This window comes from Rhinatrema bivittatum, chromosome 3 (assembly GCF_901001135.1).
Source record: "Rhinatrema bivittatum chromosome 3, aRhiBiv1.1, whole genome shotgun sequence".
NCBI classification, from domain to species: domain Eukaryota; kingdom Metazoa; phylum Chordata; class Amphibia; order Gymnophiona; family Rhinatrematidae; genus Rhinatrema; species Rhinatrema bivittatum.
The window spans coordinates 517486967-517513903 of NC_042617.1; the positions used below are offsets into that span (position 1 = coordinate 517486967).

At 46.6% G+C, this 26937-nt stretch overlaps 1 protein-coding gene across 1 annotated transcript in view; it reads left to right on the top strand.

Moving 5' to 3' along the window:
- The window catches only part of NUGGC (nuclear GTPase, germinal center associated), an 864070-nt gene that overhangs the window by 111267 nt on the left and 725866 nt on the right, over positions 1–26937 (top strand). Inside the window, exon 3 of the mRNA XM_029596224.1 lies at positions 16606–16698. Coding sequence (XP_029452084.1) covers positions 16606–16698 — 93 coding nt within the window. The remainder of the gene's footprint in view (positions 1–16605; positions 16699–26937) is intronic.

Below are 26937 nucleotides of genomic sequence, written 5' to 3' on the forward strand. Positions count from 1 at the left end.
GGCACTGAAGTCAGGATCCAGATGGGGCTGCAAAAATTTTTATGGGCAGGAAAATGTGTACGGATTAATTATCATACTCTGGTGTATCCCAACACACAGGGAGGAATGGGACTGCCTGATTTTCGCATCTACAACGTTGCCTGTCAGCTGCACTTTATTGGGGAATGGATAATTGATGCTTGTACTTATTGTGAGGAGGGGTTGTTAGCACATCTGTCCTTCCCTTGGTCTCCTTTGTATTTAGTGCAGGCCCCGGCAACTAGTTTCCCGGATCACCCCTGGAGCCCTTTTTAAATATTGGGGTTACATTAGCTATCCTCCAATCTTCAGGTACAATGGATGATTTTAATGATAGGTTACAAATATTTACTAATAGGTCTGAAATTTCATTTTTTAGTTCCTTCAGAACCCTGGGGTATATACCATCCGGTCCAGGTGATTTACTATTCTTCAGTTTATCAATCAGGCCTACCACATCTTCTAGGTTCACCGTGATTTGGTTCAGTCCATCTGAATCATTACCCATGAAAAAAACCTTCTCTGGAACGGGTATCTCCCCAACATACTCTTTAGTAAACACCGAAGCAAAGAAATCATTTAATCTTTCTGCAATGCCCTTATCTTCTCTAAGTGCCCCTTTAACCCCTCGATCATCTAACGGTCCAACTGACTCCCTCACAGGCTTTCTGCTTCGGATATAGTTTAAAAAGATTTTACTGTGAGTTTTTGCCTCTACGGCCAACTTCTTTTCAAATTCTCTCTTAGCCTGTCTTATCAATGTCTTACATTTAACTTGCCAACGCTTATGCATTATCCTATTTTCTTCTGTTGGACCTTTCTTCCAATTTTTGAATGAAGATCTTTTGGCTAAAATAGCGTCTTTCACCTCCCCTTTTAACCATGCCAGTAATCATTTTGCTTTCTTTCCACCTTTTTTAATGTGTGGAATACATCTGGACTGTGCTTCTAGGATGGTATTTTTTAACAATGATCATGCCTCTTGCACACTTTTTACCTTTGTAGCTGCTCCTTTCTGTATTTTTCTTACAATTTTTCTCATTTTATCCATGTTTCCCTTTCGAAAGTTTAGCACGAGAGCCGTGGATTTGCTTACTGTCCCCCTTCCAGTCATTAATTCAAATTTGATGATGATATGATCACTGATGCCAAGTGACCCCACCACCGTTACCTTTCTCACCAAATCCTGTCCTCCACTGAGAGTTAGATCTAAAATTGCTCCCTCTCTTGTTGGTTCCTGGACCAATTGCTCCATAAAAATGTCATTTATTCCATCCAGGAACTTTATATCTCTAGCATGTATTGATGATACATTTACCCAGTCAATATTGGGGTAATTGAAGTCTCCCATTGTTACAGCACTACCAATTTGGTTAGCTTCCCTAATTTCTCTTAGCTATTCACTATCAGTCTCACCATCTTGACCAGGTAGACAGTAGTATACTCCTATCACTATAGTCTTCCCCGACACATAAGGGATTTCTACCCATAAAGATTCAATTTTGCATTTAGTCTCATGCAGGATATTTATCCTGTTGCTTTATGTCCTGGATGGCATAGAGTGCCACACCGCCTCCCGGGTGCTCCTCTTTGTCATTGCGATATAATTTGTACCCCAGTATAGCACTGTCCCATTGGTTGTCCTCCTTCCACCATGTCTCTGAGATGCCAATTAAGTCCATGACATCATTCACTGCTATACATTCTAATTATCCCATCTTACTTCTTAGACTTCTGGCATTAGCATACAAATATTTCAAAGTTTGTTTTTTGTTTGTATTTTCATTCTGCTTTTTAATTGATAGGGATAAGTTAGAATTTTTTAGCTCAGGTGAGTTTTTAGTTACAGGCATTTTGACTACTTTTCTTATTATTGTAACCTCACTGTCAGGATACCCTAATTCTAATGCATCATTAGATGCATCATTAGTATCCTTTGAAGATACCTCTCTCCGAACCATGCGCTGCTGAGCAACTGTCATCTTTCCCCTTTATTCTAGTTTAAAAGATGCTCTATCTCCTTTTTAAAGGTTAGTGCCAGCAGTCTGGTTCCACCCTGGTTAAGGCGGAGCCCATCCCTTCGGAAAAGACTCCCCCTTCCCCAAAAGGTTCCCCAGTTCCTGACAAAACTGAACCCCTCTTCCTTTCACCATCGTCTCATCCACGCATTGAGACTCCAGAGCTCTGCCTGCCTCTGGTGATCTGCGCATGGCACAGGCAACATTTCAGAGAATGCTACCCTGGAGGTTCTGGATTTAAGCTTTCTACCTAAGAGCCTAAATTTGGCTTGCAGAACCTCCCTCCCACATTTTCCTATGTCGTTGGTGCCCACATGTACCACGACAGCCTGCTCCCCCCCCCCCCCCAGCACTGTCTAAAATCCTATCTAGGTGACGCATGAGGTCCGCCACCTTCGCACCAGTTAGGCATATTACCAGGCAATCCTCACGCCGTCCAGCCACCCAGCTGTCTAGATTCCTAATAATCGAATCACCAACTATGATGGGCGACCTAACCCTTCCCTCCTGGGCAGTAGGCCTTGAGGAGATATCCTCAGTGTGAAAGCACAATGCATCACCTGGAGCGCAGGTCCTTGCTAAAGGATCCTTTCCTACTGCACCCGGTTGATGCTCTCCAATCATGAGACCTTCTTCCTCCAAGGCAGCACCAGGGCTGCCAGTCTGAAGTTGGGACTTGGCTACTATGTCCCTGAAGGTCTCATCTATATACCTCTCTGCCTCAGCTCCTCCAGGTCTGCCACTCTAGCCTCCAGAGTTCGGACTCGTTCTCTGAGAGCCAGGAGGTCATTGCATGCACATGCACAACTTCTCACCGGCGGATAAAAAATCATACATGTGACACTCAATGCAAAAGATTGGGAAGCCCCCCTCTTGCTGCTGGGCTGCTGCCTTCATCTCAATTTTGTTCAGTTCCTAGTTAAGTTTTAGGTTGCTATGGGAGTAGGAATGTGTCTAATTAATGTCCTTTAAATGTATTCGTGAATTCACTATATGTCTCGTAGTGGCCTACAGGGGTCTGATCAAACTCTCAATAAAGTTTTTTTTTTTTTTTTTTTTTTAAAGAGGCACCTGCCTATAAATTAAAGGATGAGCTAAGGGTGGGTGGGTAAGGGATGGGAGGGTTGGGAAATACAAACAGTCTAACTTCAGTTAGTCAGCCAGAGTGACTCACTGCTCTCTTGATTAACAAATGTTGGTACCTATTCAAACCAAATCACACTACCTCAACACCTTTCCAAGGTGAGTAACTGAACTGATCTTTTCAACCTTTTTATTTAGGTATACACTGCTCCTAGCTTATTTCTAGCTTTTGGCTACTTTTTGGGGTTTGTTTGTTTTTTTGTGTTTTTTTTTTAATACAAACTCTCAGTTCTGCTTACTAGCTGCCTTACAGACTTTTAAAAATAAACACACTACCTACTGCTTACTAGCAGCCTTATTGACTAACTATTTAAAAATACAAACAGTCTAACTTGTTTATTCACTGCCTTACTGACTATTAAAAGCACAAACACACTAAATAATATTCCCAAATAGTTAACTTTGCCCCAAAGACAATGTCCCAAGCAAAAAACTTACTGATTTTTTTCAGCCACCAGCAAGGTGATCCTCTCCTCTTAGTACTCCCACTGGAATGTGATGATGGCTGTAAGGCAGGGCAAGTGTCTTTCCTCTTTTGACATGTCAGAAGCATATGTCCAAATTCCTATCGGTGAGATGATTGGAGGTATCCCTGGTGTTTTTATATTTTGCCGGAGTATTTTCAGTTTAGAGCGTTCCCATTCAGACTGGAGACAGCTCCGCTGACCTTTAACCAAGGTGATTGTAGTGGCAGTGGCCTTGTTGTAGCTAGAGGAGGTATTGGTTAATCAAAGCAATGACATATCAGGAAGGTATTCAGGCAACCAGCAAAGTAGTTCAAATTTTAGAATGCTAGGGCTGGGTTGTCAATTTTCAAAGAGCAATCTTTCCCCTTCTCTGTCTCTGGAGTACAGGGGGCATGCTTTGAAACAGAGTTGGCAAGAGTGAACACATTGCTTTTGCAGGTGCAGAGATTTAGTGTATTGCAGAGTTGTGAGGGCCTGGGATTAGCTTCACCTTCTTGGATCCTTGACAGCTGCTCTGGATCTATTTCCTTGAACCAGGACGCATATGAGACCATTACAGGTTGCTCTCCTGTTGCATTGGTTGCCTCACTCCAAGGATTATGAGTTTAATCTCCCTCTGCAGGTGTCAGAGGGACAGTCTTGAGTGGTGGCTGGCTCCTCAGAACCTGTTGTAAAGGGGCAGTCTATCAATTCCCAGATTCTGGTCATTACTGATATGAGTCTTTCTGATTGGGGAGCTAATTGCCTGGATTAACAATTTCTGGGTCTCTGGTCTCCTTAGAAGGTGTCCTAATTCATTAACAGACAGGAGTCCAGGGCAGTAAGGTTGGCCCTCTGTCATTTTCTTCCTTTGCTCAGGGGAAAAGTAGTCAGTGTTATCTGACAGTGCAATGGTGGTAGCATATGTCAACAGGCAGGGAGGAACCAGTACTCTGAGAGTCACAGATGAGATGAATCTTCTCTTTCCATGTGCAAAAGAGAGCCTAGAGTTCTTATTGACTGCTCATATTGTGGGACAGGAGAATGTTCAAGTGGATTTTCTGAGCAGAAATCTTTTGGATCCGGGAGAATGGGAGTTGAGCCAAGAGGTTCTCAAGTGGCTATGCACATGAATGCCAAGATTCCTCATTTTTTTCAGTCATTGCAGGGACTTTGGTGCCAAGGGCATAGGCGCTCTGGTTCTGCCTTGGCCAAAGGGGAAGGGCTTCTGTATGTCTTCCCTCCTTGGTCACTGATTGGCTGATTTCTGCGTCAGATCGAGTCAGAAAGCATTCCAGTGATTCTCATAGCTCTAGACTGGCCTCAGAGGCCATGGTACATAGATTTGATGAGACTGGATTGACCCTCCTCTGCATCTGTTGGATGACAGGGGACTTCTGATGTAGGGACAGATCATCATGGAAGATCCCACTACTTTGCATCTTATGGATTGGCTCTTGAAAGATTGTGTTTAAGGAACAAAGGCTAGTTTCTATCTGTAATTTCTATTTTGTTGAAGACTCGTAAGTCTTCTACTTCTTTGGCTTACATTTGAGTTTGGTGTATCTTTGAGGCATCTTGTAGGGGGACAGTCCCTGGTGTGCTGATATTCCTTATATTTTGTCCTGCCTTCAGGTGGATTTGGCCCTGAATTCTCTTAAGGTTCAGGTTACATCTATTGTCTATTTCAGGGGCAAAATTCAAGGCAATTCGGTGGTGGTCTGTTTCCTTTGGATTACAGCTTTCCTTTAGGCCCTTGGTCCCGCAGTGGAACCTTAATTTGGTGCAACAGGCCTTGGTCTCTTCTCATTTTGAGTCATTGAAGCAGGTCTCTTTGAAGGATTTCTCCTTGAAGGCTGTGTTTTTAATGGCCATCTGTTCTGCGCAGTATATCTAAGATCTAGGCTTGGTCATGCATGGATCCATTTTTGGTTATCTCCTCAGATTTAATGTCATATTGGATTGTCCCTTCTTTTTTGTCAAAGGTGATTTCAGTGTTTCATTTGAACCAGTCTTTTTGCTATCTAGGGAGGAGTGTTAAGTTGGTAATAGATCTTTGAAATTTCAAGATGTTCACAGGGTCCTTATCCAATACTTGGAACTTATTAGGGAAGTGGGCCCCTGAACTGAGGTGAAGTTGGTGGCACCTATAGGAGGGAGCCCCCTATAGGTCCTCGTTGTCAGTAGGCGGATGCAGGTGAAGTGGAGACCCAACAGGACATTCACCTATACTAACTCTCGTTCCCCGCAGGTTGAGCCCTTGGGTACCGGGGCCGGCAGGACTTAGGTGCGGGTCTCCAGACAAAGGCAATCCCTTGAAGGAGGGAGGCAGAGGCATAGTCAGACGTACCAGAGATCAGGGTCGGCAGCAGGCAACGGAGTCCAGGAACAGGCCGGAGGTCAGAGCAGGCAGCAGAAAGAGCAGAATCCAGGGATGAACCGAGTCAGTAACCAGAAAGCACACCGAGGGAGATGAGGAGCTGGAGCAGGAACAGGATCATGGACAGGAAACCAGGAGCAACACTCTCTCAGTGCTGAATGGGACCTGTTGCTGAGGCGAGGAGAGAGCAATACAGCTGGGCTTAAAAAGGCCCCTGGCCAGATCGGCAGGCGGTGATGCCGGAAGCATTTCCCCACCGCTGACCCTTTAAATTGAGGTGGGACATGCGTGTGCTTGCCTAGGGGGGCCAGCCAAGGTTGATGGTGTCGGCAGCATCAAGAAACATAGAAATGACGGCAGAATAAGACCAAACGGCCCATCCAGTCTGCCCAGCAATCTTTCACACTTGTATTTTTCTCATACTTAACTGTTACTCTTTGGCCCTTAGTAACCTTTTGGTTCCATTTCCCTTCCAATTCCCTTCCACCCCCACCATTAATGTAGAGAGCAGTGCTGGAGCTGCATCTAAGTGAAGTATTTAGCTTGATTGGTTAGGGGTAGTAACTGCCTCCATAAGCTTGCTACTCCCACGCTTATTTGTTTACCCAGCCTGTGCAATACAGTCATTGTTTGTTATTGTCTGAATATAAATCATCTTTTCTTCATCCCTCCCTGCTGTTGAAGCGGGTTGAAGAGGGGCGATGGCGGCTCCCTGCCGCGCACTCGTGGATCGGATCTGTCAGCAGGCCGAAGGCAACACTGAGTGAGTCCCATGGTGGAGAGTGGAGGAGGCCGGTCATGCAGGTTTGCAACTGGCCACTATAACAGTACCTCCTCCTCTACACCCCCTTCTTGGAGGCTTGGGTCTCCTAGGGTGTGTAGTATGGAAATCTCTGAGCAAGTTTTTATCCAAAATGTTGGAGGCAGGTTCCCAGGTGTTTTCTCTCACCCCCAAAGCCCTCGCAGGAAATCAGGTATTCTCATCTCTTGTGATGCCGCCGGACATCCAGGATTTCCTTTACTTGGTAAATCTGGTCCCCATCAGATGTTTAGTCTTGCGGATCCAGGAGCTTCCGGCGAGGCAATGACAGAACCAGAGGTTTAAGCAAGGAAATGTGGAAGCTATTGTGAATCTTCAACGACGAAGGGAGCCATAGATGATATGTAACCTGGCCGATATGCTTTATGATTAAAAAAGGCCCAATATAGTAGGGGGCTAGTCTCATTGAGGGTATTCTAAGTCTGATGTGGCGGGTGCTAAGCCACACTCTGTCTCCTGGGCTGAATAGGGGCGCTGCTCGTCTGTGCTTATCAGCCGTTTCTCTTGCCTTTCGAGCCGCCTCCTGGATCATAGTTTGGGTTTGTAGCCAAAGGTCTTGGAGTACCTGGGCAGATAACTGAGCTGCGGGGGAGGGTACTGTCAGTGGTATCGGCAGTGGTGGCGTGGGCTGTCTCCCATACACTAAGAGGAAGGGTGAAGAACCTGTGACTGAATTGAAGTGAGACTTGTGAAAAAACTCGGCCCAGGGGAGGAGGGAAGCCCAGTCGTCCTGGCAATTGTTGACGAATGAAGGAAGGATTTTCTTTAAGGTGCGATTGGTTTGCTCTGTTTGGCCATTTGCCTGCGGGTGGAATGCCATGGTGAAATCTAACTTAATGTTGAACTTGCGGCACAGTGAGCGCCAAAACATAGCGGTGAACTGCACTCCCCAATCCGAGGCAATGTGCTGTGGCAGGCCGTGCAGTCGAAATATGAGTGGAAAAGATCCTCGCTAGTTCCGGGGCCAAAGGTAGACTAGGGAGAGCAGTGAAGTGGATCATCTTCGAAAAACGGTCGATGATGACCCAAGTGATATGGCATCCATTTGAGAGGGGGAGGTCCACTACAAATTGGTGGAGAGGTGGCTCTATGGTTCCTTGGGGGGGGGGGGCTGGCAGCGGCTGTAAGAGCCCCCAAGGGTGTCCGATCTTGGCTTTTGCTGGGCGCAGACCAGACAAGAGTCTACATAGGCTTTCACATCCTTTTCCATGTGCAGCCACCAGTAGTATCGTCGCAGGAGTTCCAGAGTTCGGAGCATCCCAGGGTGACCTGCGATGCGAGAGTCATGGGCCCATCTCAAAACCTTTTGGCGATGCCGCAAGGGAACTATGGTCTTCCCAGGGGGTACCGGTAGTGCTGCAGCTAGGAGTATCTGTGTCGAGTCAGTAATGTAACCTGGAGGCTCGGGTGTGTCGTCAGAGTCAAAGGCCTGTGAGAGTGCGTCGGCCCGAACATTCTTGGAGGCTGAGTGGTAGTGGAGGATGAAATCAAAGCGACTGAAAAATAAGGACCAGTGGTCCTGGCGGGCGTTCAGATGCTGGGCGTGGTGCAAGTACTCTAAGTTTTTGTGATTGGTGTATACTGTGATGGTATGCTGGGCGCCCTCCAGCCACTGTCGACATTCTTTAAATGCCATCTTGATAGCCAATAACTCCTTATCCCTGATGCCATAGTTTCTTTCAGCCTGGGAGAACCTCTAGGAGAAGAAGGAAGCAGGGTCATAAGTTCCCCTTGTCAGAGCACTGGCTCAGTACCACACCTACTGCACTAGAAGAGGGATCTATCTCTAGGACAAATGGTCGTGAAGGATCTGGGTGGCACAAGCAAGTGTCTTGGAGGAAGGCCTGTTTTAGGTTATTAAAGGCTGTAACTGCTTCAGTGGGCTATTTCTTGGGGTTGGCTGCTTTTCTGGTGAGGGCGGTGAGAGGGGTGACCAGACGGCAGTAGTTGGGATGAAATGCCCGTAAAAGTTTTCGAATCCCAAGAAGTGCTGCAGAGAACCGAGGCCCGATGGCTAGAGCCACCTTTTGAATGCATGAGACCTTCTCCGGGTCCATGTGAAATCTGGAATTGGAAATAATATATCCCAGGAAGGGCAGTGATTCACACTTAGATACACTTTTCAAACTTGGCCTATAGTTTATGGCTTTGTAGCCGTTGAAGTACTTGTCTGATGTCCCGCCGATGAGAGGGAAGATCCTTGGAATAGATAACGTCATCAAGGTCCAAGACCACACTTGTATGTAATAAACCCCAGAAGACTTCGTTCATCATGTGTTGAAACACTGCAGGGACATTACAGAGGCCAAAAGGCATTCATAGTGGCCATCCCTGGTGTTGAATGCAGTCTTCCACTCGTCACCGGGATGGATTCAGACCATGTTGTACACACCCCACAGGTCCAATTTGGTGAAAATTTGGACTCCCTGCAGCCTGCCCAAAAGCTCTGGGATAAGGGGCAAGGGGTACTGATCCCTCTTTGTGATGGCATTCAGACCTTGGTAGTCGATGCAGGATCTTAAGGAGCCGTCCTTCTTGGCCATGAAGAAACACCCGGCTCCTGTCGGGGAAGTGAATGGCCGGATTAAAGCCCCTTTCCAAGTTCTCCTGAATATATTGGGTCATGGCTCTGGTCTCCGGGAGGGATAATGGATGCACACGACCACGGGGTGGTGTAGTACCCGGTAAGAGGTTGATGGAACAATTGAACGGTCGGTGATCCAGCAGAGTCTATGCCTTCTTCTTTGAGAAGATGTCCTCAAAGTCAGCATACTGAGAGGGTAGATCCAGTGAGGTAATAGCCAGAGGAACCATGGGCCGATGGACTGGGAGTAGACAAGTGGACCAACAACGGGGTCCCCATGAGGTGATCTGCAGTGTTTCCCAATCAATGCTGGGGGAGTTCGGAGTATAGCTGGAGTCAAGGTAACCCGAGTACGATGGGGTGCATGGATTTCTCTATGACATAAAGGCTGATGAGCTCTTGATGCAGGATAGCGGTCCATAGGCACAAAGGGGTAGTGGCTTGCATGATTCGGCCCGGAAGAGGATCCCGATGGATTGAAGATATGAGTAAAAGAGGGATCTGCAGAGAAAGGACTTCAAGGAAAATGCTTTGGAGGCTATCCTCCCGCCAATTGAATTTAGTAGCAAGGGTGCGGAATTCTATGACTAAGTCCGCTGAAGGCCTCGAGGCCTGCCGCAGGTGAAGTAAATCAGAGCCTGCGGTGGTCTGGTGACCTGGCTCGTCAAAGACCAGTTTGAAGGTCTGATGGAAGAATTGTATATCTTGCAACAGGGGGTCTCCTCATTCCTACAAAGGGACACCCAAGCCAAAGCCCTCCCGTCAAGCAGGGAGAGGATTAACGTGGTCTTTACCATTTCACTGGGAAACTGTGCCGGCTGGAGAAAGAAATACATAAAGCATTGTTGAGAAAGCCTCAACACTACTTTGGATCTCCTACATAATGTGGTGGAGCTGGTAAAAGGAGAGTCGTGGATGCGGCGGCTGAGGGAGTAGGCGCCAATGAAGCAGAACTGGCAGAAACCATGGAGGTAGAGGAGTTCAGCCAAACCGCCAGTCGCTCCACAATGCCAGCCAGCATCTCTAAGCAATGCCGCTGTTGATGTATCTTTTGGGCTAGGCCTGGGATGGTCTGCAATCCAGGAAGGTCCGCCGAGTCCATGGCCTCAGCAACTTGTTACGGGAATGGACCCCTGAACCGAGGCGAGGTTGGTGCCACCTATAGGAGGGAGCCCCCTATAGATCCTCTTCATCGGGAGGTGGATGTAGGTGAAGTGGAGACCCAACAGGACCTTCACCTATACCAACCCTTGTTCCCTTCAGGTTGAGCCCTTGGGTACCGGGGCCGGCAGGACTTAGGTGCGGGTCTCCAGACGAAGGCAATCCCTTGAAGGAGGGAGGCAGAGGTGTAGTCAGATGTACCAGAGGTCAGGGTCTGCAGCAGGCATCGTAGTCCAAGAACAGGCCGAAGGTCAGGGCAGGCGGCTAGGATGGAGAGATGGTGAGCAAGCCAGAGGTCAGGGCAGGCAGCGGACGGAGCAGAATCCAGGGACGAACCATGTCAGTAACCAGAAAGCAAGCCGAGGGGGATGAGTAGCTGGAGCAGGAACAGTATCATGGACAAGGAACCAGGAACAGGATCATGGAGCTGGAGCAGGCACAGGATCATGGACAGGAAACCAGGAGCAACTCTCTCTTAAGGCTGAGTGGGACCTGTTGCTGTGGCAAGGAGAGAGCAACACAGCTGGGCTTAAATAGGACCCCTAGCCAGATCGGCAGGTGGGGACGCCGGAAGCATTTCTCCGCCGCTGTCCCTTTAAATTGAGGTGGGACATGTGCATGTGTGCCTAGGGGGGCCAACCGGGGTTGGTGGTGTCGAAAAGGGTGACGGCGGCTCCCTGCCACACACTTGTGGAACGGATCCATGAATGGGCCGGAGGTGACACGGGACGTGTACCGTGGCAGAGGGTGGAGGAGGCCGGCTGCAGAGGTTTGCGGCCGGCCACCGGCTCTGCTTCTGTTATGAATCAGCGCTGCCCGCGGGTCCCCCCGTGAGCAGGCCACTTACCCTCGCTGCCTTTCTTCACCAACGCGGCAGGACGCCGTCGTCAGCTTGCCCACACGGCCCGGAGGCCGCCTGCATCTCTCCTCCGCTCTGCGGTCGGAGCCACAGCCTTCTTCGGGGCTGGGAGTGCCCCCGACGTCATCTGCCTCTTCGCGGTGTTCAGGCCGCAGCCCAGGGCTCGAGTAGCGGCAGGAGCCGCCCCCGGGGTCTCCTGCAGCGGCTGGAGCCGCTGCCAACGTTGGAGCCTGCGCCCAGGCTCAGTCCTGCCTCTATTCACACTCCTATGCGACTACGTCGGTGCAGGCCGCTGTCCGTGGTCCTGCACAGCTCCTGCTCTTTCACTAGGCACGCGGCCGCGTCTTCTCTCTGCATTTAAAGGGCCAGACACAGGAAGTGTCTGGGCCCCACCTTGATGACTGTTTCCTGCTCAGCCCTATAAAGGGCTGCTCTGTCCGTTGTTCCTGGCCTTGCATCATCGTGAGTTTTCGCTCTGGAGGCTCCGGCCTGCCAGAGCCTGTGTAAGGTCTTCTCTTCGTGGAGCTCCTTGTCGTGTTCATTGTTCCATGTCAAGTCTTCGAGCCTGAGGTCCTCGTCCAGGTGTCTTTGTCCTCTATGTCCTGGTGTTCCTGCCTTCTGTGATGTTCCTTCCTTCGCCTCACCTTCAACGCTCTCGAGCCTTCTGGTCCGGTAGGCCGGGGGTCCCTCAGATGCAGTACTCCTGGGTGGACTAGCCTGCCGGTGGACGGTCATCCTGTGCTCCTGAGCCGTCAAGTCCTGATGTGTGTTCCTGTGCTGTCCCGCTCCCATCGTGGTCCGTGACCAGTCTGCAAGGGCTGTGTAGTGTGCGTAACGGACAGGGTGGTCCGCGACTCAGTCCCGCGGGTGGCATGAGTAGGGCGCCCTGAGAGACAATGCCAATGTCCATGCCTCATGTTGCCTTTGTGAATGTCAAGAGTCTCATCTGGATGCCGTCCGCATCGATCCCAAGTGTCTACGTCATGGATGCCGTTGCATCAACCTTGTGTCCTCGCCATGGATGCCATTGCATCAACCCCGAGTCTTCGTGCCTTGTGATTCCGTCGCATCAGTCATGTGTCTTCGTCTGGATGCCGTCGCATCAATCCACAGTCATGTCTTCATGTCAAGGCCCGTCTGCCCTCAACCTCAGGCCAGGCCTGCTGCTCCATGCTGCTCGCAGCAGGCCCGAAAGGGCCCGGAATGGTCGGAGGACCATTCACCTTCCAACATCCTTGGATGTTTGGCCATGGGAGCTTGCCGGCCTGGCGGAGGGTAGACCGTCAGCCATGCGGAGCCACCGTCAACCCTTGGCTCGGTTTAGAAGGTCTGGGTCGGGCTGAGGCTGAGGCCCATGGGCGCACGAAAAACACCGTACACAACAGAATGCAAGGCCTTTCGAGACCGCACACAACAGCTTCCATCTGATAGGGGGACATAACCCACCTGTTTGGAGTGGACTGGACTGGTGTTGTAGGATTCATGGAAAGAAAATTAACATGTAAGAAAATTTCTCGATTCTTTACTGGCATTGATAAAACAAAGTAAAAAATAAAATATACCAATGGTTAGCATACTAAATAACATAGAAAGTCCATTACATATTAAAAAATAAGAACATGCCATACTTGTTGCGATCCTGGGCCGTCCCCGGGATCGCCACTCTCCTCGACGCGGTCCCCCTCCGGTCCCGTCGCGAGTTCGGGCTCCCCCGAGCCGCGGTCGGGCCGTGCAGGCCCCAAGAACGGCGTTCTCCGCGGCTAGGCCCCGTCCCCTAGCCGCGCGTGCGCGGCAGGCCCCGGATCTTAAAGGGGCCAGCGCGGGAAACTGCAGCACTGCCTCTGGATGACGTCAGACGCTCTCAGGGTATTTAAACCCTGCACTGAGACCTTCTCCTTGCCTTGCAATGAGGTCCCAGGTTTCCCTGCTTCCAGTTGCTGCGTTCCTGTGCTCTCTTGGTCTTCTTGGTTCCTGATCCCGGATTGGCTTACGGTGTTCCCTGGCTCCCGACTCTGGACTGGCTTACGACGATTCTCTGGCTTCTGACCCCGGTTTGGCTCACGGTGATCCCCTGGCTTCTGACTCTGGACTGGCAAGCGACGACTCTCAGGCTCTCGACCCTGGACTGGCAAGCGGCGACTCTCTGGCACGTGACTCCGGACTGGTGAGCAACGACCCTCTGGCACTCGACCTTGGATCCCGTCTGACTCTGCCCCCGCAGGCTCTCCTAAGTCCCAGCGGCCGGGTCCCTACGGGTGCCTCCTGGGGGGACTCCGGCTTCCAGGGTGAATCTCCTAAGTCCCAGCGGCCGAACTCCTACGAGCTCCTCTCGGGGGAGGCTCGGCTTCCAGGGCGAAGACTTCCTCACCACTGTGTCAGCTCCATCCATTCCCTGCTTCCTTGCCAAAGCCCTTGGTCACAAAGGGCTTCCCAGGGCCCTCCTCGGGCCAGCCACATCTCCGTCCTTGCCGCCTCCCGGTCGGGGCCACTGCTGCTACCTTGCAGCAGTTCACCGTTCGGTTCCGATCGGCTCAAGGGTCCACGAATCCAACAATACTGGGTCAGACCAAGGGTCCATCAAACCCAGCATCCTGTTTCCAAAAGTGGCCAATCCAGGCCATAAGAACCTGGCAAGTACCTAAAAACTAAGTCTATTCCATGTTACTGTTGCTTGTAATAGCAGTGGCTATTTTCTATGTTAACTTAATTAATAGCAGGTAATGGACTTCTCCTCCGAGAACTTATCCAATCCTTTTTTAAACACAGCTACACTAACTGCACTAACCACATCCCCTGGCAACAAATTCCAGAGTTGAATTGTGCATTGAGTGAAGAAGAACTTTCTCCGATTAGTTTTAAATGTGCCAAATGCTAACTTCATGGAGTGCCCCCTAGTCTTTCTATTATCTGAAAGAGTAAATAACTGATTCACATCTACCCGTTCTAGACCTCTCATGATTTTAAACACCTCTATCTTATCCCCCCTCAGCTGTCTCTTCTCCAAGCTGAAAAGTAATAACCTCTTTAGTCTTTCCTCAAAGGGAAGCTGTTCCATTCCCCTTATCATTTTGGTCGCCCTTCTCTGTACCTTCTCCATCGCAACTATATCTGTCTCTTTCACAGTATGATGCGGCACTCCCAAGTGTTCACTTCCTGAACCCCAATACTCTTTCCTTTCAGTAAGATCTGGGCACCTTCGGCCCCAGCCACCTTCTCTGGTTCCACCAAACCTGTTGCAAGGGATCAGTCTACAAATTCCCTCTTGGATTATAATCACTACTGATATGAGTCTTTCCAATTGGCGGTCTCATTGCCTAGATCAGGTGGTTCAGGATCTGTGGTCTCCTCCTAGCATTCTGGTCTATGGTCTGGAGACCAGGGTGATAAGGTTGGCTCTCTGTCATTTTCTTCCTTTGCTCAGGGGAAAAATGGTCAGACAGTGTGACAGCAGTAGCGTATGTCAATAGCCATGGAGGAACCAGTAGTCTGGGAGTCTCAGAGGAGATGAATCTTAAGCCTAGACCCCAGCCATCATCATCTTCTGGAACCCCTCTGTTGAGAGAGAAGTTCCTATTCTTAGAACGTTCCCTGTGGATGGAAAAGCCCTTCCAAATACACTCACAGAATCTCATCCCTTAGGTGACTAAGGCTGAGTCCAAGTTCCAATTCCTTTTAGTCTCTTTTTGTCTCTCCTTTTCCCTCTTATTTTGTGTCATATGCACATAACAGTTTATCAAACTATGGCAGCTTCCACTGGGGAATGTCAAACTTCCTACACACATTTATCTACACTGACATCTCTAAGAAAGGGCAGGGTCTGCTGAAACCATTGATTATATGTTATAGGAAATCCTATACTAGTAAGGGACCGAATTGTTTTACTGTGATTTTTTGGATCTGGTAAACTTTCACTGAATATTCATTATCCTCCTATCAGCCAGTCTGTTTACATTTCAATAAGGGTGGTGACAGGTGAAACTGGGTCAGCCCCATGCCATCTAGGAGTATTTTCAGTGGCAAACATAGATGTAACATAAACTGTCCAAACAGAGGAAGGGGGTGTAGACCATAGCAAATGAAAAATTGGCACTTAAAAAAAATCTATATGTTGTAATACATGTACTCTGTTCATAACTCATCCAAATAAAATAAGTAAAATAACAACCTGGCTACTTTGAAATGTTTCTGGACCCTGCTTTTCCTTTTCTGTTAGGAAAAAAGGGGGTTGATAAATTTATTGGATAGCCACACTTATCTATATGAACACAAAGATGACATAAATGAGCTCTCAGCTCTTAGACCTTTGTTACTCCTGCTGCAAACAAAGGGCCTCATTTTCCAAAAGTATTGCATGCAGTAAGGGATGTTTCGCACACGAAATGTCCCTTTTTGCGTGCGATACCAAAGTGGGGGCGGAGTCGGACCCGGAAGAGGAGGAGTCGGGGCGACACCGGGGCCGACTCCGCGAAGACGGCGCCGACAGCGAAAAGGTAAGTGCCTTTTCGCGTCAGCTTTCGCTCCCAATAGCTTCACCACCTATGGTGGTGCTATTGGGTGCGAAACCGGCAGCGATCGCACCGCGACGGTGCGATCGCTGCCGGCTAGCGCAGGCCCTCCTCCCGTTTCGGCCCCCCCGCCCCTCATCTTCTAAAGTATCGTAGGCCTGCGATACTTTAGAAAATGAGGCCCAAGGTGATTTATCAGTCATACAAAGAAGACTGTCTCTCAGATTACTTTAATTAGACAACTACTAATTAATTAATTAATTAAACAATTACTTTAAATCAATCAATAAATAAAAATTAATTAATTAATTTAAATAAATTAATAAAGAAATAAAAATTAATTAATTAAACAATTACTTTAAATAGACAACCGTCTACTTCAAGTGTTGCTTACACTCATAACTATTACTTGTTCAATGAATGGTTCAATGTATTTATTGACTTTAAGTTAATGTTCTGATTCATTCTCTGTCACACTGTTATGAATTTAAATGTAACTGGTTTGTTATAATGTAAACCGGAGTGAAGGCTATGTCAGCTGTACCTCGGTATATAAACAAATGCTAAATAAATAAATAAATAAACATTGTTTATTTTCTAGACTACAGTTGTAACCAGTAGTATATGCTGTATAAATCATTATTTGCAATTTTTGTTTAATTTAAAAAAAGGCTTCCCAAAAGGAAAAACACCAAGGAAGAGAAGACTATATGGCAAACAAGATAAAGCTTTTGCAGAAGAGGAGAAGAAAAAACTGCGTTTTTGTAAGTATGAATTTTTTCAGCTGACTCATTTATCACTGCAACTTAGAAACCTGGAAGATCTCTTAACTCAATGTATTTCTGAATAATTTTTTTTTTAAATTTATATTCTGCTTTTTGACACTTCAAAGCGGATTTTCTTGCTGGAGATTTTCCTACAATACTCCTTTGTTGAGAACTCAGTGATTGTTTTTTGTGAACCAGAACCTACTAAAATGTAAAATTTCCGTCATAAGTATGCACCTTAGAGCATATGATATGCAACCAGCTACCTCTTGTCAGTAAACAGAGATGTGTTAGTGAAATCCCTGTTGAGGTCCTGGGACTTCCTCAATAGTCACAAGCATTGGTTGACAAGATGGCACTGGAGATAGTTTTCTCCATAGCTGGTGATCAAACAACCATCAGATAGGAATACAGGAGGTAATTTTCAAAGAGTTACATAGGGGTTACATGCGTAAAATTGGCATATTGTGTGTCTTTGGTTTTTGGAGGGGGCAGATTTAACTTTAGGAAAAAAGTGTGGAATCTAGGCTGCTTTTGTGGTTTTGAGAGAGAAAAAAAAAAAAACTTTACTTTTGGCTTTGTACCTGTTGGGGGGATGAGGCTGATTGAATTGACTGCCCATAAGACCATTGTGCTGAGGTAGAGCAGAATCTTTCTGTCTACAGGTATTCCTGGATTCTCAAGTCTTCCAAAACTGCTAAGTGACCGTTTTGCTGTTTAAATTATTTTAGAGCCAAGTATAGGAATTTTGTATAATTGCATTATTCTGTGCTTTTGGTTTTAGGAGGGAGTAGATTTAACTTAAGGAAAAACTTATGGAATCTAGACTGCTTTTGTAATTTTGTAAAAGTAAGGAAAAACAAACCCTAACTTTCAGTGGATTAGATAAACTCACTATAAATGCATGTCAAGGAATATTTTGTTCACTGATAATCTTAACTGTTAAAAGTCCTCCCTCCTACCCTTCTACCCACCCACCCCAGAACTTGTTCTTCTAATATTTTCTTGCTGGGGATACATAATTGCAATAATTGGTAACACAATAATTTGAAAATTCTTTATCAGATTAAAGGAGTTTTCTATAAAATCAAGTAAAATGACTATCGTTCAATGTAACAACTGCAGTGCCTTTATCTTGAGGCAAATCATGTGTAAGCTTAGGGCTTGCCCTATTTGTTCACAGCTCTGTTACTTTTTGCCGGCCTTGGGGTAGGCTCGTGACCGGTCACACTCACCAATGGGGCCCAGGTCTTGATGCGGCTCTGTCACCATGCTCCTGCCCCTCCCTGAAGCCTCCATAAACAAGCATACAACAAAGAGAAAGGAGAATAGAACATAGGGAAAAAAAGAAAAGCGACCTGCAGAACACCCAAGCATACTACCCCAAACTACACGGGTATATATTCTATTTATTTTAAATTTTTTATGTACCACCAAAGGATAAGATTAGATAAATCCTCTATTTTAAACCTGTTACAAAAAGTATGGACATGATATAAACACACCCATTTATGATTAATTATAACATTCTATGTTACTGTAAAGTTTTGGCACATGTTAGTGATAGAATTTATTATCTGCTTCCAATATTAATATTTGTGCCTTATTGTAAACCGTTATGATGGTACCTAACTTAATGACAGTATAGAAAGGTTTTTAAATAAATAAATAAAATAGGCATGTGTGCATGCGGTGCGCATTGATTCTTGGACTGTGGCGGAAAAAACCTCATGGCACCCTTGGATGATATCATCCATCTCTGAGTACTTTAAGGGCCACTCAGACTGCCTTAGCAATGGGTCTTCCTGCTCCTGCAGTTCGTATTGCTCCAGGACTCCTGTTCCTATGTTCCAGCCTTGTTTCCAGCTCTTCCTCGTGCTTGCCTCACGAGCTTTGCCTTTCCTAGCCCGCCTCATTTAGCATTGCCTCTTCCTTGCCTGATCCTTCCTTGTTGTCCCTTACTCCACTCTCATCTTCTGGTATTGATCTTTGCCTTGGACCTTGTACATCCTCTTGCTTGCCGTCTAGACCTGACGGCAATTTGGACTCTGATCGTATCTCATCTGCTGCCTGCCCTGACCCCTGACCTGTCTCCGGTACTTCCTTGTCTGCTGCTTGCCCTGACCCTGGCTTGGACCTGGACTCTTGCTTGCCTGACTGTCTTCGGGACCCACCTAAGTCCTGCAGGCCACCAGAACCCAAGGGCTCAACCTGTGGGAGAGGTGGCTTGAATAGGTGAAGCTCCAAGCTGTCCCACTTCAGGGCACATTCACTAGCTATCAACGAGAGCCTAGTAGGTTTGCCTACTAGGCTGCACTAACCACTCCACAGCACTAAGGGCTCATATTCATGATGTTCATCAATGTAAAAGGAGTTGACTCACCTTAAAGCTGAATTAGTGCACAAACCAATAACCTACATCATCAACCTATCACTTGAGCAAGGAATCTTCCCAGACAAACTCAAAAACACCATCATCAAACCAATCATCAAAAAACCTCAACTCGACAAAACTGACCCAGCAAACTCTACAGACCAGTCTCCAACCTCCCATTCTTAGCAAAAATCATCGAAAAAACAGTCAACAACCAACTTACAGATCACCTTGATGCTCATAATGTTCTCCAGCCAACACAACATGGTTTCAGAAAATTCTTCAGCACCGAAACCCTTCTCCTCTCTCTCACCGATACCATCCTCAGAGGACGCGACAAAGGCCAATCTTTCCTCCTGATACTCCTTGATATATCAGCCGCCTTTGACACCATCAACCACAGAACCCTCCTCACCAGACTCAAAGAAATTGGTCTACGAGACATTACAATCAAATGGTTCAAGTCCTATTTCTCAAACAGATCTTACATCGTCAAGACAAACACATCAGAATCCACCCAAGTACCCCTCACACATGGTGTTCCTCAAGGATCTTCACTATCCTCAACCCTCTTCAACATTTACCTCCTCCCTCTCTGCAAATACCTCTCAGATGCAAACCTCACCTACTTCATTTATGCAGACGACATACAAATATTACTCCCCATAAGCAAGTCCATTGAACACGCCATGGAAAGATGGAGCAAACTCAGTTTAAAATTATCCCACCTGCTATCTCAACTATCACTCTGCCTCAACCAAACCAAAACAGAAATCCTTCACATCCACGATGACCATCCCACATCTCCCCTCAACATCACCCCCCCAAACTACTCAGGAAACTCAAACAACCCAGCGTTCCCAAACATCCCAGGAAGCTCACTCACGCCAGCCACAAGAAACCTAGGCGTAACCATCGACAACCAACTTAACCTCAAACGCCACATCTCCAATACAATTAAGGATGGATTCTTCAAGCTTCAAACACTTAAAAAACTTAAACCCCTACTCCAAGCGCACGATTTCCGAACAGTCCTTCAATCAATTATTTTCTCAAAACTCGACTACTGCAACTCCCTCCTCCTTGGCCTCCCAGAAATCCACATCAAACCCCTCCAAGTTCTACAAAACGCTGCCGCCAGAATCATCACTAGCAGCAGAAAATCCTCCCATATCACACCCACTCTCAAAGAACTCCACTGGCTCCCCATCACACAAAGAATCCAATATAAAACCCTCACCCTCATACACAAAAAAATAAACAACGAAATAAACTGGCTAAACACTGCAATTCGCCCATACCCCACACAAAGAAATCTCAGGTCCTCCAACACTGGCCTTCTCTCTGTCCCCAATTGCAAAACTGCACACCTCAACGCAACCTGCAAACGAGCCATATCAATAGCGGGCCCCACCCTGTGGAATTCCCTCCCCCCCCCAACTCAGAAATGAACCCTCATCGCAAGTCTTTAAAAAACATCTCAAAACATGGCTGTTTATAAAAGGCTTCCCACCAGACTCTTAACCTGCCCGAACACACCTCACACTTCCTGACTACATCCCACCTCCCCCTTCGGACCCACCCGCACACCCCCCTCCCCCCCCCCCTGAGCCTACTCCCATCTCCCCCACTCCTGACACTAATCCCCCCGTCTCTACTCCCCTACACCCCTGCCCCCCGACCCTACTCCCCCCCAACTCCCACCCTTCCCATTGCCCACCTTCTAGCATTCCTGAAACCTGTATATATATACTATTTATGTTAAACTATTTATACCACCTTCTTCTCTTCAAATGTTTAATCGCTCTTGTTACTTAAGACATAACAGAATGTTTACCATGTTATTGTGTATATTTGTACCATGTTATAATGTAAAATAGTTATAATATACCATGTTATAATGTAAAATAGGGCAGACCCCCCCCCCATTTCTCAGTTTCCTGTAAACTGATGTGATATTTCGATCGAATGTCAGTATATAAAAGAAAATAAATAAATAAACTATGCCTCAGAGCTGCCAGGCTTGCCAGCACAATACACAGAGAACGCAGATGTTTTCAACAAACAGATGGTGGATGTCTGCCACTAAATTGCTCCTACGACTATACCATCAACTTGATCCCAGGGAAGGTACTGCCTAGGAGTAGAGTATATCCATTCTCTGAAACAGCATATAAAAATATATTAAAATCTAGACAGGAGGTTTATTTGCCCATCCTGGTTGCCCACTGGAGCTGGCTTCTTGTGGGAAAGAAAGACTGTTCGCTTTGCCCTTGCATTGACTACCGTGGGCTCAATGTCATTACCAAGAAGAATCGATACGCTCTCCAAATATTCAAAAAACTCCTTGACTATCTCAGAGGAGGGCAAATATTTACAAAGCTTGACCTGTGAGGGGCATACAACCTAACATAGTAAGGATGGCAGAAAAGGACCAAAATGGTCCATTCAGACTGCCCAGCAAGCTTATTGTAGTATCTGCCATGCTGTGCATGTTACCCCCATGTTTCTCTTTTACTGGGTGATGAGCCGCCTTGAAAATTCAGTCAATGCTGCTTGATGTGTTTGCTTATGGACATGGCCATAGAATCAGTCTTAGCTTTTTCTCTTATGTCTGTGTATCAGTACCCCAGACCGTAAAAGTCAGGGCCCATGTCGGTTGTCATCTGAATCCAATACCTCTTTCCACCCCACCACCCCACCCCCTGCCATCAAGGTGGAGAGTGATGCTGCAGTTGTGTCAAGGGAATCAAGGCTTATTGGTTAAGGGTAGTAATCCTCATACCTTCTCATTAGGGTAGTAACCGTCGCACCAGCAAGTTACCCCTATGCACTTTTTTCTTCATTTCCATCCTCTAGCCTTTCGGGATTCATAGTGTTTATCCCATGTCTCTTTGAATTCTTTGACTGTTTTCGTCTTAACCACCTTCTTCGGAAGGGCATTACATGCATCCACCACTCTCTCCATGAAGAAATATTTCCTGACATTTATTCTGTTATCACCCTGGAGTTTCATTTCAGGCCCTAGTTCTACTGATTTCTTTCCAATGGAAAAGGTCCGAAGTTTGTGCATCATTAAAACCTTTCAGGTATCTGAAGGACTGTATCATATCTCCCCTGCACCTCCTTTTTTCCAGGGCATATATATTTAAATTTTTCAGCTTCTCCTCATAAGTTTTCCAATATTGACCCCACATCATTTTGGTCCCCCTTCTCTGGACCGTCTCCATCCTGTCTCTATCTTTTTTGAGAGAAAAGTTCCAGAACTGAATGCAGTTCTCCAAGTGAGGCCTCACTATGGGTCTGTACAGGGTCATCATTATCTCCTTTTTCTTACTAACTATTCCTTTCTCTATGCAGCCCAGCATTCTTCTGGCTTTAACTATCACCTTGTCACATTGCTTTGCCATCTTCAGATCACCAGACACTATCACCCCAAGATCCCTCTCTTGTCTGTGCACATCAGCATTTCACCCCTCCTCCATCATCATATACAGCTTACCACATATGAGATGCATGACTCTGCACTTCTTGGCATTGAGTCCCAGCTTCAACCAAAAAATACACACCTCAAAAAATATAATTACCCTCTTCTTGAACAAACAACAAACAAACAAGTCACACTTATTGAATATTGCCACTCACAGAGAATACCCCGTAGTCTCAGAATACAGAAAGAACCACGGTTATATAGGGAGGATTCCGAATTAATTCAAAATTGGAACAAAATTCTGAACAAATGTTCACTGGACCTAATGATACTGATTATAGAGAAGGCACAAACAGTAGCTGTTCAGTTAAATGAGTTAGAAGGAGCTCTGAAAACTATTCAAGAACATGAAACACCAGACCAATATCAAAAATCACTTGCTGATTTAGAAGATCAAATGCATAAATTCAGAGAGGACATTAGGCAGTTGAAATTTAAAAAATTTTTACGTGATGAACTAGATTTCAAGTGTGAATTTACAAAAACCAACATTTTTGCAAATAGAAATATATGGATGTCAAAAGAAAAAAGAAAAACTTTTCACCTATACAATTGTAATCTTCAATACATTATCTTATCCACTTTAACCAAAAAATAGAACACTGTGTCAAGACTCCCTGTGTCTTTTGCATCTACATGCACCCTTTCCTCTTTTGATTGCGAGAAGGCTCTCCAAAGGTTCATTAGACAATTGAGTCTTAGATTATTTTTTTCTTTACAACCTAGCTCAAAGGTGGACATGTCCATAGTATCCCGATCATCTAAATGGGTCCCTCCTGGACCCGTAGATGCTATCATCTACCCATTTGCTGAATTGGTCAGGAAGGACTGGAATAATGTACAAGCCTCCAAATCTAAAATTTATCATAACATATCTAGAGAAGAAAGTCAAGCTCTTTGAGAGCTGAGTGTAGACCATTCACGGATCATCAAACCAGCTGAAAAAGGAGTTTCTGTTGTTATTCAAAGTCTAGATTATTATATTATGGAAGCATCTAGGCAACTTAGAGAAGATCCCACCCCTCAGCTGAAAGTGACCATTGATGAAATTATCACCACAGCCCATTCAGTTGGGTGGCTTAATACAAAGAAAAAGATTTTCTAATAGTACCTCATCCTATTTGTTCAGTATTCTACCTGGTTCCAAAGGTACAAAATCTTTGACGGCCCCCCCAGGTCAACCTATAGTTTCCTCACAAGGCTCTTTTCTGGAACCTTTGTTGCAATTTGTAGTAGGGGTGTGCATTCGGATTGACCGCATTAGTAAAACGCAACTCATATTTTTTTTTTACTTAAAAAATTGATTCGACATAAACGATCGGATTTCCCACATATCGAACATAGATATGTTCGATATGTTGGAAATCGCGATTGTTGAGCCAAAATAAAAATATAAACCCCCTCACCCTCCTTAATCCCCCCCCCCCGACTTACCACAACTCCCTGGTGATGGAGCGAGGAGTGAGGACGCCATTTCTGCAATCCTTGGCGAGAAGCATGTGACGTCGGCGGCACGTCGAGTGACGCCGGCGTCACGTGATTCCCGGCTCGTTCGCGCCGGACGGCTCGTTCGGCCCAAAAAGAACTTTTGGCCAGCTTGGGGGGGCCTCCTGACCCCCTCAAGCTGGCCAAAAGTTCTTTTTGGGCCGAACGAGCCGTCCGGCGCGAACTTGCCGGGAATCACGTGACGTCGCGTCTGAGTGACGCGGCGCCACGTGATTCCCGGCAAGTTCGCGCCGGACGGCTCGTTCGGCCCAAAAAGAACTTTTGGCCAGCTTGGGGGGGTCAGGAGGCCCCCCCAAGCTGGCCAAAAGTTCTTTTTGGGCCGAACGAGCCGTCCGGCGCGAACGAGCCGGGAATCACGTGACGCCGCGTCACTCGACGTGCCGCCGACGTCACATGCTTCTCGCCAAGGATTGCAGAAATGACGTCCTCACTCCTCGCTCGATCACCAGGGAGTTGTGGTAAGTCTGGGGGGGGGATTAAGGAGGGTGAGGGGGTTTAAATTTTTTTTTTGCACATATGTACATATACCCAACTCATTGGATTTTTTTTATGTCCATATTGGCCGCAAGTGGGACCCCCTTTCGGACATAAAAAATATGAACATAAAATTTTGCTCTGCACATCCCTAATTTGTAGACACATTTTTGAGAGATCACATTCTTGGTATCCCTTCTTACATCTGTGATTCTACGTATATGATTACAATCCTTCAACATTACCAGAATCCAGGAGGTGAGGTGTTATACATCCTTATACACCACTATTCCTCAACAAGAAGTACTTGACATAATTAAGCAGAAATTCTCTACACAACAGGGTAGAGACCTGAACACTTCATAGTTCAATTAGCGACTATAGCACTCACAAAGAACTTTTTTATGTTCCATGGACAACTTTTTCAACAAATTAAGGGAACAGCCATGGGTGCCACAATGACTAATTTATATGTTGCAACTTTTGAACAATAATGGCTCCCTATCTGTCCAAAGACCATATTTTTTTGTGGAAACGCTATATTGATGATATTTTCATGATATGGCATGGTACAGATCAACAACTCTTTAATTTTACTAGTCGGCTTATCTCTGGCAATACTCATCTAACATTCACATTTAGTTTTAGTATAAAAAGTGTGTCTTTCTTAGACATTACTATTACACTCACTACAACAGGTTGTGAATCTACTATCTTTCATAAGCCTTTGGATCACAACACAATGTTATATTACTCCAGTTTTCACCCAAAACATCTTAGAGAGAATCTACCAGTAGGACAATTTCTACGGTTTGTAAATTATGTTCCTTTTTTTCAGAATTTCAGATGCGAGCTAGAATCATGGAAATACTTTTCCTTCAATGTGGATATCCATCCCATGTCATCAGAAAAGCATACAAAAGAATGAGATGGGCCAACAGGGACCACCTTTTACAGAAAGCAGTTACATCTCAGGAACAAAGGATTATGGGGCGGATTTTAAGAGCCCTGCTCGCGTAAATCCGCCCGGATTTACGCGAGCAGGGCCTTGCACGCCTATTTTCCATAGGCCTGTGTCGGGGGCATGTCGGAGGGCGGGGCCGATCGGCGTGGTGTTTTGGGGGCGGGACGCGGCGTTTCGGGGGCGGGCCCGGGGGCGTGGTTTCGGCCTGGGGCGGTCCGGGGGCATGGCCGCGCCCTCCGGAACCGCCCCCAGGTCGCGTCTCGGTGCGCTAGCGGCCCGCTGGCATGCGGGGATTTACTTCTCCCTCCGGGAGGCGTAAATCCCCCGACAAAGGTAGGGAGGGTTTAGATAGGGCCGGGGGGGTGGGTTAGATAGAGGAAGGGAGGGGAAGGTGAGGGGAGGGCAAAAGCGAGTTCCCTCCGAGGCCGCTCCGATTTCGGAGCGGCCTTGGAGGGAACGGAGGCAGGCTGCGCGGCTCAGCACGTGCCGGCTGCACAAAATCGGCAGCCTTGCGCGCGCCGATCCTGGATTTTAGCAGATACGCGCGGCTACGCGCGTATCTGCTAAAATCCAGCGTACTTTTGTTTGCGCCTGGTGCGCCAACAAAAGTATGCGAAGGCGCACTTTTTTAAAATCTACCCCACTGTGTTTTACCTTTTTCTTCATACTCCGCTCAATTCAAGGCCAGTATTTGGAAACACTGGTCAATATTGCAGATTCATTTGGTGTTCTGAGATACTCCTTTATTTGCCCTTAAAAGGGCTAGAAACATCTGCGATATGATAGTACACTCCAATTTATCCAGTTCCTCAGCAGTTACTACTAATCCAACCACATATAGCCACTCAGTTTGCGGCTGTTGTAATATATGTGCATTGGTTTTTCAAGGTCAGCCCTTAAAGATATCTATTCGACAACGCTTTTATTTTTTTCATCAACTTACTTGTATATCAACCAACTTAGTGTATGCTATCTGGTGCCCTTGCCAACTAGTATACATCGGGAAGACCACTCGGATGTTGAAAACTCGCATACAAGAACATCTAAGCTGCATTAGAATGCAGAAAGAAGGTGCACCTTTAGTGCCTCCCATAAGCTGGAAGAGATAAGAGTGGCTGGTCTAGTACAAGTCCCCCAGTCGATCCGAGGAGGGGATTACAATTTGGAATTAATACAAATGGAACAACGGTTCATCTTCAACTGGAATACCATGTTACCTCACAGCCTTAATAAAGAAATAGAATGGTCAGTGTTTTTCTGACCACTCTTAACGCAGCAATGATATCTTTTTTTTAATGATGTCTCCTCTTTGGACATCAATAGAGGACTTACATTTCTAGGATGGATTTTGTAGAAAGCAGGCCCTACCAGTTTACCACTTATATCCACCACTTATATTCACATAAAGGTTGTGGTTCTTTTGCAGCC